Source organism: Microcaecilia unicolor, chromosome 7, assembly GCF_901765095.1.
Source record: "Microcaecilia unicolor chromosome 7, aMicUni1.1, whole genome shotgun sequence".
In the NCBI taxonomy this organism is placed as follows: domain Eukaryota; kingdom Metazoa; phylum Chordata; class Amphibia; order Gymnophiona; family Siphonopidae; genus Microcaecilia; species Microcaecilia unicolor.
The window spans coordinates 88,119,708-88,140,071 of record NC_044037.1 but is presented as its reverse complement, the minus strand read 5'-3'; the positions used below and the strand labels follow the sequence as shown (position 1 = coordinate 88,140,071).

Here is a 20,364-nt window from a genome sequence, read left to right as displayed (position 1 = left end):
AGTGGCTCCCGGCGGCCAGGCCAAACATACGGTCCCCTTCAAGACTCTATCGTTGGTCGAGTGACCAGCGGTGACGGTGATCCCTGGCTCCTGTGCCGCTGAAGCTCCGCTCCACGTGCGCAAAGTTTATTCACCAGGCGTCTCAGGCCAGTCATATCTTTCATTGATCTCCGATCCGCTAAAGCACTGATCCATTTATCTGCCAAAACTTTTTTTGCACACATGCCTCCACATCAGATCGACCACACTTAGGCCGCTGCTCCATTCAAGGCTTTCCAAGTCCATTGTCTGCTCTGTTACTCCTCTAGTGAGGTACCTGTTCGAGACAGTTCCTGACTCACTGCTCTCCCTCTGCGATCGCCTCCATGTCTTGCCGCGGCGCTTTCGCCACTCTCTCCAGAAACGCTTGGATTTCCTCCACCTTTGTGTAGGTGGCGGTGCGGTTGTCGTGAGTAACTCGCACTTTGGCCGGGTATTGGAATGCGAACTTGATGCCTTGCTCAAATAGTTTCGTGCAATATGGCGCCATCAGCTTCCTCTGCTCCATGACCCGGAATGAAAAATCTTGGAATAATAAAATCTTTTTCCCTTTGTATTCCAGATTGCGTTGTCTCTTGTATTGCTCCAGAATTTTAGCTTTATCTGCATAGTTTAAATATCTGGCAATGACTACCCTCGGGCGATCCGTTCCCTCTCTTCGCGTTCCTATGCGATGGATCCTCTCCATCTTGCCCGATTCCAGTGCAAGTCCCATCTGTTGGGGCAGCCATTTTTCTGCCAGTTCCTTTAGGTCCGAGTCCAGAGCTGTTTCGGGGATGCCAACAAATCTAACATTGTTGCGTCTTCCCCTATTCTCTTGGTCTTCCACACGGTCGAGCAGTGTGTGCATCTGGGATTCCAGGGTGCCGAGACGCCCCTCTGCCGCCACTGCTTGGTCTTCTTGTGCAGAGATGCGCTCCTCTGCTTGCTGTAGCCTGGCTGCGTGCCCTGCTAGGCACTCCTTAATTTCGTCCATGCCGGTACGCAGTTTAGCTAGTTTGTCATCCAGCAGCTGAGACATATTTTTCAGGGACATTTGGACTATGTCCTCATGCTGCGGAGTGAGGCTCTGACCGCGTCCCGGCGATATCGATGAGGCAAATGGGGATTGCGCCGCCATTTTGTTTTTCGCCACGTTGCTCTTCTCCTTCCCCGATCGCAGCGTCTTTACTGGCATGCCGCTTCGCTCTAGCCTTCTTCTAACCTCACGTCCCGCGGCTCAGCTGATTCTGTGTGCGCGCTGGTCTGTTTTAGAAGTGATTAGTCATCTAACTCTTGTTCCATGGGGGAAAAATTAGGTGAGGAGCGGGGAGCCGAGCCACCAGGCGTCCGCTCAGGTCTCTTGCATCACGTGACCCCCCCCCCCTGCCCTTTTCTGATGTTACTTCTTGTTCTGGGGCAGGAGACCGGCGGAGCCAAAAGCCGCGCAACTGCTCCATCCACCCCCAGGTGGTGAGAATGATGCACTTGGGGGTGGGGGGGTAGCAGAGACCAACCCTGGGTGGCAGCCAACCTAGGTATGCCACTGCAGAAGAGTAGGGAGAACTGCATCTTTAAACTGCCTTGCCCTATTCATATTTCTATGCTACAGCAGCTGGAACTCCTTTTCCCATAGAAATAGCCATAATTTGGTGGTGGTGGGGAATCATTTCAATAGAAGCCCTGGGCAATTTGGACCATTTTAGAACTCATGTATTTTTTTTTTTTTTTATTAATTTATATTTTACATTCAAGTACAATTCTTGAAGTTAGAAAAAGATGATTATAAGTCAATAATAGATACAGGAACTTAGGTATTACATAATATTTCAAAGTATTGATTCTATTTCTCATCTTTAGTCCACTATTAAGGGACATTACACAGTACTTAAGGTAACCAAAAACAGAGTTACAAATTAACTTCTTTGATAAGAAAAAGGCGGCTGAGAAGACGACCCAGGTATAATAATACTTATTACGGAGTTGAAGTTGTTATGGGCCTTGGTTGTAACATGGACAGCTCAGCCAGCTTAGCTTCCAGAAGAGTTTAACTGTTTAGGTTCAAAAAATACATATTTATGGAGTTTAACTTTAAGACACATTTGCAGGGAAAGTTCAGCCAAAATAAAGCGCCCAATTGCGAAGCTTTCGGGTGTAATTTAAGAAACTCTTGTCTCTTCTTTTGTGTAGTCTTAGAGACATCTGGATATTCTTATTTTCAATCCAAGAAATCTTGTTCTCTATGTAAAAAATATTGCTTAAGTATCCAGTCTCTATCAGGTTGTAATATGAAAGAAACTTTGAGTGTATCTAAAGTTGCTACATGCTCATCAACTCTCTCTCCTTGTTGTAATTACATAAGTAGTGCCATACTGGGAAGACCAAAGGTCCATCTAGCCCAGCATCCTGTCACCGACAGTGGCCAATCCAGGTCAAGGGCACCTGGCACGCTCCCCAAACGTAAAAACATTCCAGACAAGTTATACCTAAAAATGCGGAATTTTTCCAAGTCCATTTAATAGCGGTCTATGGACTTGTCCTTTAGGAATCTATCTAACCCCTTTTTAAACTCCGTCAAGCTAACCGCCCGTACCACGTTCTCCGGCAATGAATTCCAGAGTCTAATTACACGTTGGGTGAAGAAAAATTTTCTCCGATTCGTTTTAAATTTACCACACTGTAGCTTCAACTCATGCCCTCTAGTCCTAGTATTTTTGGATAGCGTGAACAGTCGCTTCACATCCACCCGATCCATTCCACTCATTATTTTATACACTTCTATCATATCTCCCCTCAGCCGTCTCTTCTCCAAGCTGAAAAGCCCTAGCCTTCTCAGCCTCTCTTCATAGGAAAGTCGTCCCATCCCCACTATCATTTTCGTCGCCCTTCGCTGTACCTTTTCCAATTCTACTATATCTTTTTTGAGATACGGAGACCAGTACTGAACACAATACTCCAGGTGCGGTCGCACCATGGAGCGATACAACGGCATTATAACATCCGCACACCTGGACTCCATACCCTTCCTAATAACACCCAACATTCTATTCGCTTTCCTAGCCGCAGCAGCACATTGAGCAGAAGGTTTCAGCGTATCATCGACGACGACACCCAGATCCCTTTCTTGATCCGTAACTCCTAACGCGGAACCTTGCAAGACGTAGCTATAATTCGGGTTCCTCTTACCCACATGCATCACTTTGCACTTGTCAACATTGAACTTCATCTGCCACTTGCACGCCCATTCTCCCAGTCTCGCAAGGTCCTCCTGTAATCGTTCACATTCCTCCTGCGACTTGACGACCCTGAATAATTTTGTGTCATCGGCGAATTTAATTACCTCACTAGTTATTCCCATCTCTAGGTCATTTATAAATACATTAAAAAGCAACGGACCCAGCACAGACCCCTGCGGGACCCCACTAACTACCCTCCTCCACTGAGAATACTGGCCACGCAATCCTACTCTCTGCTTCCTATCTTTCAACCAGTTCTTAATCCATAATAATACCCTACCTCCGATTCCATGACTCTGCAATTTCTTCAGGAGTCTTTCGTGCGGCACTTTGTCAAACGCCTTCTGAAAATCCAGATATACAATATCAACCGGCTCCCCATTGTCCACATGTTTGCTTACCCCCTCAAAAAAATGCATTAGATTGGTGAGGCAAGACTTCCCTTCACTAAATCCGTGCTGACTTTGTCTCATCAGTCCATGTTTTTGTATATGCTCTGCAATTTTATTCTTAATAATAGCCTCCACCATCTTGCCCGGCACCGACGTCAGACTCACCGGTCTATAATTTCCCGGATCTCCTCTGGAACCTTTCTTAAAAATCGGAGTAACATTGGCTACCCTCCAGTCTTCCGGTATTACACTCGATTTTAGGGACAGATTGCATATTTCTAACAGTAGCTCCGCAAGTTCATTTTTTAGTTCTATTAATACTCTGGGATGAATACCATCAGGTCCCGGTAATTCCTTCTTTACAAGAGGCAAAATATAGTAAATTTTGGATATAGGAGGATGTGACTGTTCCGGGATTTTCAAAACATGTTAGATATTTTTAAAAAGTCAATAGAGGTGAGATTGAAACTTGCTTCGGAAAGTTTATTAACCTAAGGGTGTTGGAACGTTGATAATTTTCTAAAATTTCAATTTTGTTTTGAAGGAAAAGATTTTCTTTAAAGAGATTCACTTGTATTTGGTGACCATTCTGAATTGTCTTAGTATTTGTTTCAATTTCTTTACCCATGGTTGTTAATTTATTTTCCAATATTGGTATTTTAACATTCAGAGTAAAATTGCTGATTTAAAGATTTGAACTTTTGAGAAAAAGAAGCTTCCAAGCCTACCAAGGCTTCCCATATGTTATCTAAAGTTATTATATCAGGCTTGTTTGGCAAAAAAATACTTACTTGGTAAGTCCGGTTCTTTGTTGGACCCCACCGCTGGTTGTCTCTCCAGTATTTCAGGATTTTCCCCAAGGACTTTCTCCTCCTTCTGCACCCATTTCCATCGCAGGGAATGTCGGCGTTTCTCATCTCAAGTCGGCACCTGCTCCTTGAAACCCCGTTGATTCTTGTACATCCGGGGATTCCTGGGCCATCCTTGATGTCAACTCCGGGATAGGAGGTGGGCCTCTCGTTTCGGGACTGAACGATGTTTCTTCTTCCAGTCGGAAAGATGGCAAACCTCTCCCCAAACTTTCCGGCAACGGAGTACCCGTTAAGGATCCTGGACTGAGGAAGCGGTCGATGTAAATAACTAAATAGATACGCTCTGAATACTGAGCACCTGATTCTCATAACATGATGTCTATTTTAGGGGCCCTTTACCAAGAGGAAAAAAAATCTTTGCATGAATATAACACATGCTAGGATGTCCCCTCCAAATGACACACTGATTACAATTTATAACAAATTACTACTCTACCAATGAAATGTTATTCTGTTATTATACTTCCTCTGTGTACATCCTGTGAGATTAAAAATGTACCAACAATAAAGAACGACAACGTGGATGCAGCAGCTCATAGGTTTGTTTGCTTTGTTTTGAGTGTACACAGAACAACGGCTGCGTGGGGAAGGGGAAACAGACTAACCTAAGTGGCTTCAACTTTTTGACATAATGCCATCTCCTGTTCTCAATTAAACCTCCTTGCATCTGAAGACAGCCCACACTATATTTACATGAAATTCAGAACAATGACAATAAGTAAAGAACTGCTTTATTGGCAAAAAGTATTTCACAGACAGAACAGGTATTTTGTCCATAGTTGAGCCATAATTCAGCCGCTGCTCTGCTTGGCTGCCAGTCTCTTGTCTCTCTCTTCAGCAATGGTGAGACGGATACCCTTTCCTCGGGGCAGGGAGATCCAAGGCTTGTTACCCTAGAGTTAAAGACAAATCATCAATGCACACTGCAGATACTCAATCTCATGGACTTAAAAACAAACTCCCTGGGAAGATGGACTAAAAAAGGCTTTCTTCCATAATGTATCATCTTCTGGGTTTGAAATAACAATTTTGCACTCATGCTAATCTCTAATCTACAGAACTAAAACTAGCAGAGAAACCTAATGCAGACTCAAACATGGGCATAAAGGCCTCTATTTTAAAAGCATCTCCATATGTAAATAGCAGCATTCCAGCATGTAGATTGCATACACACATAAATGGCTATTTCAGAAAGTCACTATTTACAAATGGAGTTCGTTACACAGGGATTAAGGGGCCACAGCCTGGGCAGAGTAAAAATCTACTCATATATTCCTCATTTCACATATCCCCATGGGGTTTTACACCAACTCAGAGCCATGCACAGCTTATTTTAAAACTGCTCATTTCAGCCAGGGCTTTACAAAAAGGAGTCATCTCCTCAAGCACCCACTGTTACATCCACCTCCAAAATGAAACTCAAATTTAAAAAATAGGGCCTCACTACATAAATGGTGATAAACCAACTAACAGCCCTGACTGAATGGAGAGAAGCTGAGAGCAAGAGATAATGGCCAAGCACATGACCAGAAGCAGTAAGGAGGGCCTACCGCCTGACTCGGGAGACCAGGAGGCGCCTCCTTCCCTGGGCTGCAAAGCCACTGATAATGTATACCAGAAAGGCTGGGAAGAGAGTCCTAGCAAACAACCCAGAACGTTTACAGACCCCAACTCTTAAACTGACAGCAGATCCAGTACCAAAACGAACTATGCAACCACGACAGGTCGGAAGAAGCCCTAGGAGACATCTCTAAACAGCCGAGAGAACTCACGCATACTGAGACGAACAGGAGAAACCCCAACAAGTATCTGAAAAATATGAGAAGGCTAGGCTCTAAGGCAGCAATAGCTCCATAAAACTGCCCCTTGAAAAGGCAGAAGGGAAAAACAGAGGCTGGGCCCGGGAAGAACACCAGCAAAAGTCCCCATAGCAGAATAAACATCAAATATAGAGTTATTTCTTTTATTTAAATGTAAGTAAATTTAAATATATTGATACATACCAAATCCACACACCATAGTGCTACAGCAAGAGTTGTTAGGAAGGCACACTGAAAGAAGCACGGGAAACAGAACTGCTAAAGAAGGCCAGACAGCTGCCCTATCATGCAGAGAGGAATGCCACCCCTACAACCACTGCCCGCATACCGCAGGAACTGAACGAAGGCCATCCCGAAGAGCAGGTCATGAACTGCTCGGTCACGCTAGCCCGGGGAGCTGTGTCCAGGTTTCTGCTTTTAGGGATTTTTTTTTTTTCTAAAACACAGCCAAAGCAAGTGATCCAAAATGGCAGCGGCAGGAGAGCAAACAGATACGGAGCCTGCCAAAATTTGCACTGAGGCCCCCTCTAACCGGCTCGACAAAGCACCCTGGACCAACACAGCAAAAGGGGAGCAGTAAGCAGCCGACGAGCATGCAGCATCATACCCCATCAGCACTCCCCGGGAACAGCCATCGGAGCAGTGCTAACAGCAGCCATTCGGGAGAAGAAAAGGGGAAGGCAAACACTTACAATGCACAAAGCCCCAATGGTGCTGACAATCGCCACCGAAGCAGCATGAACTGCCCCACTGAGATGAATAAAATGAAAGGCAAACACTTGCAGTGTCCAATGCAAACAGAGCAAAGCACAAACAGGTATAAAAGTACTCCCTGCTCCCAGCAGTGCCCAGAGCTCTTTTTTTTTTGTTTGTTTTTAAGAGCAGTGGGAGTTCTAATGAGGATCAGAGGATGACAAAGGGGATGAAACAGAACTCATAGGAAGAAAGGCTGAACAGATTAGGGCTTTAGCTTGGATAAGAAATGAGAGGGGATGTGACTGGAGGGTTATAAAATTATGAGTGGGGTGGAAAAGATAAATAGGAGTGTTGTTTATCTATTCAAATAGGACTAGTGAACACGCCATCAAAACAAGGAACAGATTTAAAACAAATTGGAAAAAAGTATTTTCTCACTTAATGCATAATGAAATTACAGAAGTTTGTTGCTGAAAGATGTGATCAAAGCATCTAGTACAGCTGGGTTTAAAGAGATTTGGACAATTTCCTAGAAGAAAAGGCCATAAACCATTATTAAACAGGTAGACTTGAAAAAAAGCCATTTTTACCCCGAGAATGAGCACAGGAACATAAGAATTGACACATCAAGCCCACCATCCTGTTTCTAACAGTGGCCAATCGAGGTCCTAAGTACCTGGCAGAATCTCAAAAAGTAGTAACATTCCATGCTGCTTACCCCCAGGGATAAGCAATGGCTTCCCCTGTCTACAGTAATACTCTATTGAATTTTTCTCCAGGAACTCGTCCAAACCTTTCAAACTCAGTATGTTAATTGCTTTTACCATATCCTCTGGCAATAAGTTCCAAAGCTTTGTTTTAAATATATTTTAACTTCATGGCATGTCCCTTACTCTTTGTATTCTTGTTTTTGAAGGAGCAAACAAACGATCTCTGTTAACCCGTTCCGCTCAGAGTTTGTACTGCCCTGCAATGGCAAAAGGAAGCAAGTGCCTCTCTTTATTTAAGCATTTGCTTACTTTTGCCACTGCAGGGCAGCAAAAACCTCTATCATCTCTTCTCCAAGCTGAAAAGCCCTATCCTCCTTAGGCATTCCTCAGAGTGATTTCCTCTGAATTATTTTTACCGTCCTTCTCTCTATCTTTAGTAACTCTATGTATCTCCTGTATCTTTGAGATGTGGAGACCAGAACTGCACACAGTACTCAATGTGTGGTAACACCATGGAGAATGCTCAGAGGCTATATGATATGCTTTGTTTTCTATTCCAGTTCTGAATTCCCAACATGGTTTGCTTTTTTGACTGCGAACGCACATGGAACAGAAGATTCAATGTATTGCCCACAATGAAGTCTAGATACGTTTCCAGGAGGGTAACTACTAATATGGAACTTAGCATCATGTAGCTATAATTTGGTCTATCCTTCCCTACGTGCATCACTTTGAACTTGTCCACATTGAATTTCATCTATCATTTGGATGCCTACTCTTCCAGTCTCACAAGGACCTGCTATTTTTCACAATTTTATTTTATTTGTTGCATTTGTACCCCACATTTTCCCACCTCTTTGCAGGCTCAATGTGGCTTACATAGCACCGTGCGGTGTTAGCCACCTCCAGTGATGAAACAAATACAGAGTGATGTTGTTACAGAACATTAGAGAATCAAGAGAAGAGTGATATATTGTTCATTGCAGGTTATGGCTTCGTTGTGTTGCTGAGTTCAGTTACTTAAGTTGGATCAGTAGGGTATGCCTTTTCGAACAGATCGGTCTTTAGTGATTTCTGGAAATTGAGGTGATCCTGTGTTGTCTTTATGGCTTTCAGTAATGCGTTCCATAATTGCGTGCTTATATAGGAGAAGCTGGATCCATAAATTGATTTGTACTTGAGTCCCTTGCAGCTAGGGTAGTGAAGATTTAGGTATGTTTGTGATGTTCTAATTGTGTTTCTGGTTGGTAGGTCTATGAGATCAGCCATATAACTCGGGGCATCGCCATAGATAATCTTGTGGACCAGGGTGCAGATTTTGAAAGTAATACGTTCTTTGATTGGGAGCCAATGCAGTTTTTCTCATAGGGGTTTGGCGCTGTCGAATCGGGATTTACCAAATATAAGACTGGCTGCTGTGTTTTGAGCAGTCTGTAGTTTCTTTATGAGTAGTTCTTTGCATCCTGCTTACAGTCCATTGCAATAGTCAGCATGGCTTAATACCATTGATCGTATCAGGTTGCGGAAAGTTACCCTCGGGAAGAATGGTTTCACGCGTTTAAGTTTCCACATTGAGTAGAACATTTTCTTGATTGTAGAGTTAACTTGGGTCTCGAGTGTGAGGTTACAGTCAATTGTGACACCAAGGATTTTCAGACTGAGACGGGAAGGGTGTGGTCCGGTGTGACTAAGTTTGTAGGTATATTCGTGTTGTGTTGGGATGAGGCAGTGTGTTTTCATTTTATTTCATCTAGGACCTTACCGCCCTAGCCTGTTCCAATGTGACATTTACCAACTCAATACTGGGAGTAAATGTTGCCATATTTATTACCTTTCCTAATTTCTATTTGCATTTCATCATCTGTCATTCATTTTGGCCAAATGGATGCTAGCATACCCCCAATGTTGAACAAGGAATGTATCGATGGCATTATCACAGAGACTTCAGTCTGACCAGCAAGGAACTTATGCTCTTATTACAGCTCTGAATTTGAAATCCACTTTTGGAAGTAAAATACTAAAGATTAGGGATTTGAATTAATTAGTATGCATTCAGTTTGTTAATGCACCTTACAAATTTTGGGATGCACTAAATTAACACACCTTAATCAATTTAGCATGAACTAATTTGTCAGTGTGTGTTAAATCAATGTAGCATGCATTAAAATTCCAATTAAAATAAATGTGTGAAAATGAAAAAACTGCCAAAAAAAAGGTAACTCAATTTTTCATGTCTGTGCACATCCCTACTAAATATGTGGATTATTCTTAGAATAGGTTTCTTATCAGATCATTTATTGTCCATTGTTCTGCAAGCTTTCCTTATTTTTTTTTAAAGGCATGGCCATTTTTTTTTCACTTTCCTCTTGGCTGCTAGCTCAGGCGGAACAGAGACTGGGATCTGGTACCATAAATCTTTATTCATAACACCCTAAGGAATTTTCCCCCTGTTGCACATCTCCAAATTTAGCTAACCCACACATTACAGCAACAGTCCTCAGGCAGGGACTGTGCACCACAAATCTTTCCAGAACATGGGCCATAAATCCAGCTACTGTCATAAGAAGATGATAGACTCCATTCCCCCACCTCCTAGAGTAGAGATTGCCCTAATGGTTAGGGCAAGTCACTTAATGCTCCACTGCACCAAGTACAAAATAAGTAACTGTATATAATATGCAAACTGCTTTGGCTGTAACCACAGAAAGCAATATATCAAATCCTATCCCCCTAGAAGTTATGAACACTGCTTCTGTAGTATCCCCAGCCCCATCTGACCTGAGGAACAGAAGACTTAACCTGGGCATCAAACTCAGGTCCTCCACGAGTGCACACAGAACTGCCACTGAACTACTGGGCTGGCCCAAACCCAACATTTTTTTGTGTGTGTGGGGAGGGGGGGGCTAGCAGTTCCCTACTCCTTTTCAGACTTGTACTTACTTTGCCAATCACAAAGATGTTTGAAAGCCTAGTGGCGAAGCTGTTGCCATTAGCATCCTTCACATGGACAACATCAAATGAGCCAGGGTGCCTCTCCCTGTTGGTGATCACACCAATACGACCCAAGTTAGCACCGCCAGTCACCATGCACAAGTTACCTGGAGCAGCAGAAAAATATAGTTATTAATTATGCACAGAAGTTACAACAGGCCTTTCAAAGAAAAGCAGCCCATAACAGATTTTCCTGGTAGTAAACTACAAGGATACTTGTCCCTTCAGCTAGAGCTGGTATTGCCTTTAACTAAATCACTCAAGCAGCTGGCCATGGGTACAGTGCAGCCAGACTACAGTTTGATACTGAAATATTTTACATTGATACTGCAAAAATCAGGTCTTTCCTAGGTGAGCTGTGGAGTCTGTTAGAAACAGAACATGAATTGTTGCCTTCCCGTATTCCACCAAGGGCAAAAGAGCAGTTTTGACATCAAGCAAGAGGCCTCTTACCTCAATGCTCTTACTCAGTAATATTTATTTACTTTTATTAGGATTTACCATCTTTTGGGAAAATTTCACCCAAGGCGGTGTACAGCATGAATAAGTATGGCCTCTCTGGCCATATTCATATCCTGGCTATGAACCTGCCTGTGAGGCTGCTTTGAATATCTTAAAACCTGGCTTTCCCCAGTCAAAGCCACACTAATCTGAATAATGTTTTCTATAATAAACACTTTTTGAGGCTTGTTGTAACTAGACTGTATGCTCCACAGAGCAAGGACTGTCTTATGCACTTCTGCACAGCACTGTATGTATCGCAGCGCTACAGCTGAAATAATTTATAACACTGCCTTCCTACAGAATTTCAAGAAAAATTTAAAGACTTACTTTTGGGGGGGGGGGGGAACTTCAAGGAATAGGCAGTTGGCAGGCTTGCAGCTATGTGAAACAGTGATGTATGATCGACCCTATCTTTATTTACTTACTCTATCCTGTATAAAATATAAATCCCATCTAAGCCCTACTGTTTTCTATCTTTTTCCATCTGTATCATTTGGTTAATGTATTGTAAACCACTCAGCAGGAACCTTCAACAGTGATATATCAAAACAAGTGTGCACAAGAACGTACTGCCACTAAAACCATCAGTACTGATCAGCCCTGTCACTATGTAACTCAATTTAGCATATCAGAATTGAAGAGCATTAAACAAACTTTACAGTGAAATTTCAGTGCTACAGAATTCACACTTGTAGCAACTGTGCAAGAGAATCAGCAGAGCGCCTCCAAAAGGGATCAACAGGAATAGTGTCTGTGGGACAGTACAGCAAGTCTCCAACAAGGAGCAGGAAGGCCTGAAGGAAGTCTGCAGCGGTTTTTGTACTAAGAGAGCTTTCTGACAGGCCCTTGATTTGCTGCAAGTGATGAAAAGAGGTTTAAATCCTGTGTGATTCCACACTGTACAGTGCTGAGTTTTTGGTTCTGTAGTAACAGACGCAATACACTATAGACTGAACCCTTAACTTTCAAAGCTAATTTACCAAGGGGGTGTGCTGGCCACATAATCCAGACATTCAAAGACCTTGGATTATAGGAGGAGATATTTTGCCCAGTGCAAGGCCTTTATTCAAGAGTGCATCTATGTAGGAATTTACTACAAATATGCATCTATCTCCAGGTTCAGGGTTTCAGCTCTCTGAGCAATACCTTCCAGGAGTCTAGAAAGGACTAGCACTATTACCACCAACTCTGAAGACCAGTTTTTCAGTTAACACCGATTTAACTTGTCTTCACATCCAGCACTCTTACTCTGGGGGAAGGCTGGTGGCAGAATCTCATACCTGTGTCAAACTTGATGAAGTCAGTAATCTTGCCAGACTCCAGATCAATCTGGACAGTGTCGTTCACCTTAATAAGTGGGTCTGGGTAACGAATAGTGCGGGCATCGTGAGTCACTAGATGTGGGATTCCCTTGGTGCCAATTAAAATTTTCCTCACTTTGCACAGCTTGTACTGTGGAAAAGAAAATACAGTAAGTAGACGTATGTTCAGCTCTAGAAATAAAGAAACAAAAAAAAAAATACATCCCCTGAGGCTCCACACAATTCAATTTTGCAACAAAATGCTTTGGGCTGATGAAACAAAGGTTTCAAGCTCGTCAAGGTTTTCTTTTGCTCACTTTGTATTACTTTTGTCTTGAGATTGTAGAAAAAGGGTTTCCTTCTGATTACTCAAAAATGATCAGCATGGGCGAGTCATCAATGTTATACTGTGGACCTGTGGCCAATTAATCCAGTATTAGCTAAACTTTTCAGCAGGTTTTCTTTACAAATCTCACCAGTTTTCGGACAATTCTATCAACGATTTTTCTTGGTCTTCTACAACTTGCCTTGGCTTCCGAAGTACCATGTAATTAGTATTTAACAATGTTTCTGACACTTAAATAATTGCTAGCTGGAAGCCTCTACAGATTTTTTTATACCCTCCCTCCTGCTTTGTAATAGGGAATTATCTTCATTTTCAAATGCTTGGACTGTTGCTTAGAGAAGCCCACAGTTATTAAAAGTAAATAGAATATCAATCACAAACTGAGAAGTTAGAAGGATAAGAGTATTCATTCACCTGTGAAATTATCGCCACCTAACTGAAGGCCTAATGAGTTATCAACTTGGATTAAAAAAAAAAAAAAAGGTAGCGCAGAATCAACTGTAAGGGTGCCATATTCACATTATTATTTTCAATCTATTAAAAACCAGCAAATAAACTAATTCTGTATTAAAAATTGCAGAAACATTTCATGTTTAACTTTGTACCATACAGAGATTGTGTAGGCTTCTGTTTGCTTAGGGATTCGTTAGAATATAATTTGACAGGCTTGCGTAAACCTTTGCACCCGACTGTAGGTCAGAAGGGGACATAGCAAACTCAGTACTAATTAATTGACCAGAAACAGTTCAGGAAGGTGCCCTGTGCTAACCCCATGGCTGTGCACTTCCTAGATATAAATGATCTTTCTCAGTCAGTTCTCCTCACCTTGGCCTCTTCAGCAGTGATGCGGTGAACTGCAAAGCGCCCCTTTGTGTCATACACCAGGCGGAAATGCTCGCCTGTCTTGTCAATGCTGATGACATCTGCACAAAAGCAAAATCTTTATATTAGGTTTACTACATCCAGCAGCTATCCAAAGTGTTTACCACTCCAACCAAAAAATGGGTGCCCATGAAGGGATTTCCAGAGGGCACTGCTTTCAAAAGTCACAACCTAAGGCACAGTGCCAGTTTTACTAACCTGATAAAAGTAACAAACTGCTTCCCTTTCAAAAACAATCCAGAAGGCTTTCCAGAGTTAGGAAATTAATGCACAGACAACCAAAAGCTGTAATATATGCCGCTTGCAAGATAAACATACCAGAGAAAAGTCAATAGTAACTTTCAATCCATCAGTCTCCCAATTTCCTGCCTTCTCAGCAGGGCTCATGTACAACATTGGTCCCATCAAAGCACAGCCACCTCCCCCTCCCCACCAAAATGCTCCCACCAAGCAGACAGACAACTGCCAACAAGGAAGAGGCTTTTGATGTGTTTTATGTGGAAAATAAAAACATTCCACCTTGCAACATGCACATTACATTAGATATAGTTTTTATGGCTCTACAGGTTAACAGTTGAATTTTGGTTACTACCACTACTACTATAAATCACTTCTATAGTGCTACCAGTCGTACGCAGCGCTTTACAATTGAACATGACGAAGACAGTCCCTGCTCAAAAGAGCTTACAATCTAAATCAGGACCAACAGACAGGACCAAAAAGGAGAAGGGAAGGACAGACAGAAGGACACATAAGGATAAGATAAAAGTTACAAGTCAGGAGTCGAAAGCAGCATCAAAAAGGTAGGACTTTAGCCCAGATTTGAAGGCAGCCAGGGATGGAGCTAGATGTAATGGCTCAGGAAGCCTATTCCAGGCAAAAGGTGCAGCGAGATAGGAGCAAAGTCTGGAGTTAGCGATGGAGGAGAAGGGTGCAATTAGGAGAGATTTGCTAGTTCTAGGGAAGGAGTGTAGGGAGAGATGAGGGTGGAGAGGTAGTGAGGGGCTGCAGAGTGAATGCACTTATAGGTCAACAAGAGGAGCTTGAATTGTATACGGAAACGGAAAGGGAGCCAGTGAAGTGATTTCAGGAGAGGGCTGATATGGGCATAACGACTTTGGCGAAATATTAGTCATGCGGCAGAGTTTTGAACAGACTGAAGAGGAGAGAGATGGCTGAGTGGAAGACCTGGGAGAAGCAAGGTTACCATGCTGGAATCTTTGTAGATAGCAACAGTTCTTACTGGACTAACCAAAGATGCTGTTATACATAAACTTTTGAGCACAAACAGCCTTTCACCAGCAGTCTAAAGAGGAAACTTACGAGGCTCTTGAAACCTCTTGTACTATAATCAAAGGTATCACAAACTTGTGAACATCTTGACACAAACTAAAAAGACAACAGGTAAGAATTATAAGGCAAACCTAGTGTTCTGCTCCCATCTGCATGGAGGCAGGCTGTTTGTTTTTATGAATATGTATTAAACATTCGCTCTTCTTGGGATCTGTAAGAGTTAAGTGTGCAGCATTCTCCTCTGTGAATTGAATCTGCCTATGCCACACTTTGCAGTATGACCCCCTTCAAGCTTCAGTGAAGCTATCAAGATTTTACCAGTGTAAGAATATAAACAGCATTACTACGCAGTGTTGTTGAATCCCTCCCAGCTTCTCTCCTGCACGGAGAGACCTAGTTGAGAACAGACGCCCAGTTTACAAGGCAAAACTCTTGTCCAGCACATCTGTTCTGCAAGTTATTTTTACTTGTTTGATTACTGCATTAAAGATTTTGGTTCAAGAGCTCTGAGTCTTCTCATGGTGATGTTTGATACTCTGGTTTAAGCTACAGACAGTGAGAGGGCTGAACGTCTAGTCTTCCCCATTTCCTTCCAGGTGCAATGCTACAGACCTGGTGATCTCTGCCTTTCCCATCATTTCTTCACAGTAAGGAATTCTCTGATCTTATACCAGGCTTTCAGGTATTTGCCTCCACTAGGAAGCTACTTCATATTTTCTGATGTCCACAATTGGTCCCATAATAAACACATTATTCAACAACTGAAGAAAATCAATAAACTTATTTCTCTACCTCAAGAACTCAGACATTCCAAGAGTTCTATCATTCAGACCTAGAATTACCCTTTTCTATTACTGACTGCAAGTCACCAAAAGGTTGGTTAAACTGTGCCTTTGAAAACAAACTGAAGCAAATGCCTGCAACATAGAAGAATACTAACATAAAATCAGAATATCTTGGATTCTGCTCAGTAGTGGACTGGGAATGTTTACTGGCAAGCAAAACTCACAAAAATAGAACACATAACTTTCTACATGTACATCAGCTTTGTTCTACTCACGTTCCAGACCAAGCTGTAGTTGTATAATAAGGTGAAATACAAAATTAATAGCAGAGAAACAAAACATCCTACTCAGATATGCCACTATTATTACTTCTCAACCTGTCTGCAGTCCTTAGGGTCACTCCAGTGACACTACGCTGACCAACAAACTGACCCAACAAAAATTCACCACAGTGCTAGGGAAGGCCCTTTATTAATTATACATGCAAGGCTTACCCATGAAGCCAGAGGGATAGGTGATGTCAGTGCGAACCTTGCCATCAATCTTGATAAACCTCTGCATGCAGATCTTCTTGACCTCATCTCCTGTCAAGGCATACTTCAACCTATTCCTGAGAAAGATGATGAGAGGAAGACACTCCCTCAGTTTGTGGGGACCTGTTGAAGGGCGAGGAGCCTAAAAGAGAAAAAAAAAAGTCAGTCATTCATGACAATTAAAGACAGCCCTACAGAATAAAATCAGAACCTGTTTTGTTTCTTACCTGGAAGCCTAGAAAACTGCTCCAACCACAAACAACTAACACCACAAATCTGCTTCAGCTGGGGTCATTCTACTCAAGACCAGCTTACCCTCAAATTTAAATTTAGCAAATTCTATTTTTTGGTGGCTTCATTCTTCACAAATCTAACAACAGATTAACAGGAAAATAAGATAAGCATCTCTGCAGATAGAATTATGATTTTTGGTAAAAGCTTGTAACCTCTAACCACCTTACTGGAGCCAGATAGAAATGGAGTTCTCAACTGCTTTTTCAGCCAAAGGGATGGGCTTTTCTTTCCCCCACTTACAAAAGTTTCAATTTATTCTGATTTTTCAAGAATTATGCAGGGAGAGGAAATTTCTATTATTTTACTACAAGGCTGTCCAGTTAGAGGCAGTTTCTTGTAAACTGCATTGTGAAGTATCAAAGCTTTTGGTTTTTAAACTCTTATCCAGTTCCTTTAGAAGGGTTTCTGGAAAAAAAACATGCAGCCACAGTGGCTGGTAAGGTATACGGTGTTTTTTGTAAGACTCTTAACCAAATTCTTTTCTTTTGATTTTGTTATATCCGACCTATCACTTGCCCTGTACCCTCTTATCCCCACCTCTTTAATTCCCTTACCTCTTAGTTGTTCTGTCTGTTTGCCTGTCCTATTTAAATTGTGAGCTCTTTGAGCAGGGACTGTCTTTTCATGTATGGTGTACAGCACTGCGTATGCCTTGTAGCGCTATAGAAGTGATAAGTAGTAGTAGTAGTTGCTTATTTTCCTCTTTTTTTTATGACCTAGAGGCCGCACATACAGAAGCAATATATTGCCCCTCACAATAACTGCACAGCACCCACACAAACACAGTATTATTCTAATAAAGATCTGAAGCATGGAATTCAAAAAAAGACAATTACACAACTAGCACTGTCATTTCAGACAGAACCACGAGGGGAAACAGAAAAAATATCAGTGGAACTCCAAATACACTTTATTTCTTCCCAGACAATCACCAAAGGCTCACATTTGCTGATGAAAAATGTGGGTAGACACCTACTTTAAAAAAAACCTGATAATCCTAAATCAATTGAATTACTTCCCCCCCCCCCCCCCATTATCCTCGACTTCCCATTGCTTTCTCTTGAAATATTCATCATATAGGGCTCCTTTTACCAAGTGGCGGTAAAAGGGGCCCTGCAGTGGCATTGGCACACAGCCTTTTAAGGGCTCCAGCAGTAGCGCAGCACTGCCTGATTACCGTTGGGCATGCCCCTGGCACTAGAAAATACAAAACTACTTCCCCCAGCAGTAGAGCCACTGCACTTTTGTAAAAGGTCCCCATAAAGAGCTGCCCTAGAACCTAAATCTTTACTTTCTGTACCTTGCAATCTCAAACAGTTGTCAGCCCAATACAAGATCTCTAAGGGCATGATTTATTAAGGATGTTGCATTATTCTATGTTCATTAACAAAACCTTAATGAATTAAGCCACTAAATTCTAATCCTGGAATTAAGCCTAAACAGCATTTTACACCTCCAACAAATCGCAATACCTCTAACCATGTAAATAAGCAGTAAAGTCAAAAACTTCCAAGTGCCGACAAAAAAATGTTTGCTATAACAGTTCAAAAACATCCAAGTGCCGACAAAAAAATGTTTGCTATAACAGTTCAAAAACATTCTCAATCTACATGGTGTGCCACTGTAAACATCATTAGAATGTGTAAAAATCAAAGTATGGTACTTACAAACACACCAGTCAATTTATCCAGCATCCAATGTTTCGGAGCTGCTACGCGCTTCAGGTGCTTCTTGGGACCACGAGCCTTGTGGAGAGAAAATAAATGTAATACCATTTCTACACACTTCTAAATAACCTTCTATTTTCAAATTACTGCCAATGACTACATCTGAAACAATCCAGTCCTCAAAGCAGAGTGATACTATCCATTCCTCTAATATAAAATGATAACTAGCAGCAAGTTAGAAGTTCTATAAATTACACTGCATTTAAACAGAAATTCAAATGTAAAAAAAATAACTACATTTGCTTTGTAGTCACATTACAGACTTGGTTTGTGTTGCGGTAGACTCGCATATGTGAATGTGCTTGCTGGTTGTATCTTTTGGTGACTTCAATACAATATATTTAAATATTAAAATGTGCTATTTGCATAAAATATATCAATTTCCATTTGACACACACTGCCATTAATAATTGCAGTCCAAAAGACTCAAGTACACACAAAATTAAACAAAGGAAGAAAGGATGCAAGAGAGTCAAGAAAACAAGAACTACAGGGAAAAGATGAGAAATTTATATTTCTAAGGGTGCCATCAAACTGTATCTAAAAAGACCGAACATTCTTGGTGATGCCCATATAAACAAGCAATCAGAAATGAAAAGGGTTAAACTATCATACATAAAGATATATTTAAATCATGCACATCGCTTGGCAACAAGACCCTTGGACATGTCTTCAAGTCTTTTAATATACAACTAAAGTGCTGAAGACTACTTGCATCAAAATCTTTTAAACCTTACTGTGTTGCACTGTTTATTGGGCTATGGCCATTCAAAATAAGAAACACACAACTCACATGCTTAGAAATAGGATCTATATTACACTCATTTAAAATCAACGATTATGAGGAATACTGGAATAATAAAGACAGTTTTGTGATTCTGAACGGGCACCTAGTGTCTGTAAAGAATTAAATCGCCCCAGTAATCCATCTACTTCCCCTTATTACTCCTGGGGAAATTCTGCACAACAGAGCAATGCAGAGTTTCCCTCCTACACACAGAATTCAGTGCTTCCAGCACAGCATTCTGCACAGTTCCCAAAGGGCACAGTTAAGCCTCCTCATCTCTCCAAAACTTTTCTGTGAGCTCTTTTAGCCCCAGGCACATACTGTCCAGTTTATCCCGTTAATTTCCTTAGGTCCCCTCCGCTCGACACAAGAAGAGGAGCAGAAGGAGAGCAGATGCACATCGGACCTAACCATACTCATCTGCCATGCTGGTTCTCACTGCTAAATTCCAAACTACAAGGCTCTGTGGTGTCCCTCATGGTTCAGATTCAGCAGTGAGAACGAGTGTGGCAGATAAGCAGGACGCCACCACTCTCCTCCTGTTCCTCTGCTTGTATCAGGTGCCAGGGAGGAAAACCAAGGAAATGAAGGAACTGCACATTACACACCAGAGGGGGGGAGAGATTAGGGAATGAAAGGGAAGAAATAAAAGAGGTAAACTGAGGAGAACCCACAAAAGGGAATGTATACAGGGAACGAGATGGAGGTGCTATGGCTGAACTATGAGGATACCATTGGAGAGGGTAGGTGTATGTATGTGCCAAAGGGCATAGGGAGAGAAAGGGCTGAGAAGGTTCACTGGGGGATTCACAAAGTTGTGGGGAGAGTGTGTAAAGTGAGAATGGATTCAGACAGCTATAAAACAGTGAATGCTGGAGAGATTGAGAAAACTATGGTAGGGTGCACGCATAGTTTGGGGGGGGGGGCCAAAGTGACTGATAGCTATGGTTGGATGCCTACTGGAAGGGGGAATGGGTGTATACTAAGGGAAAGTACAAGAGAGCGTTCCGGAAGTATGGGATGATGTGTGCACTGGGAGGAAGAGGGAGAAGCTGTGGGGGGGGGGGGGGGTTTAAGCTAATAAGAGTGAAACTGCAGGGGAGGAAGGAATAAAGCCTGAGCAGGTAGACAGCTTAAATGATGTTAGTCCTGGAGCATGCAAAAGCTAGGCATTTTC

The 20,364-nt window shown here is 42.1% G+C and overlaps 1 protein-coding gene across 1 annotated transcript; it reads right to left on the bottom strand.

Moving 5' to 3' along the window:
• Positions 1–5,229: 5,229 nt before the first annotated feature.
• On the bottom strand, positions 5,230–18,448 carry RPS4X (ribosomal protein S4 X-linked). The gene is made up of 6 exons (XM_030210745.1): positions 18,341–18,448; positions 16,341–16,521; positions 13,712–13,809; positions 12,520–12,691; positions 10,685–10,842; positions 5,230–5,411 (listed from the first exon to the last, which is right to left on the bottom strand). The coding sequence occupies exons 1-6, from the start codon at positions 18,446–18,448 to the stop codon at positions 5,310–5,312; spliced, it is 819 nt and encodes a 272-aa protein (XP_030066605.1). The 3' UTR covers positions 5,230–5,309.
• Positions 18,449–20,364: the final 1,916 nt, after the last annotated feature.

Excerpts from the sequence above, each read along its gene's own strand:
- RPS4X (XM_030210745.1), bottom strand. The coding sequence starts at position 18,448 with ATGGTATTACATTTATTTTCTCTCCACAAGGCTCGTGGTCCCAAGAAG. Across the intron at positions 16,522-18,340 it reads ATAAATTGACTGGTGTGTTT|GCTCCTCGCCCTTCAACAGG; the intron begins GTAAGTACCATA and ends TTTCTCTTTTAG. Across the intron at positions 10,843-12,519 it reads CTTCATCAAGTTTGACACAG|GTAACTTGTGCATGGTGACT; the intron begins GTATGAGATTCT and ends CTGCTGCTCCAG.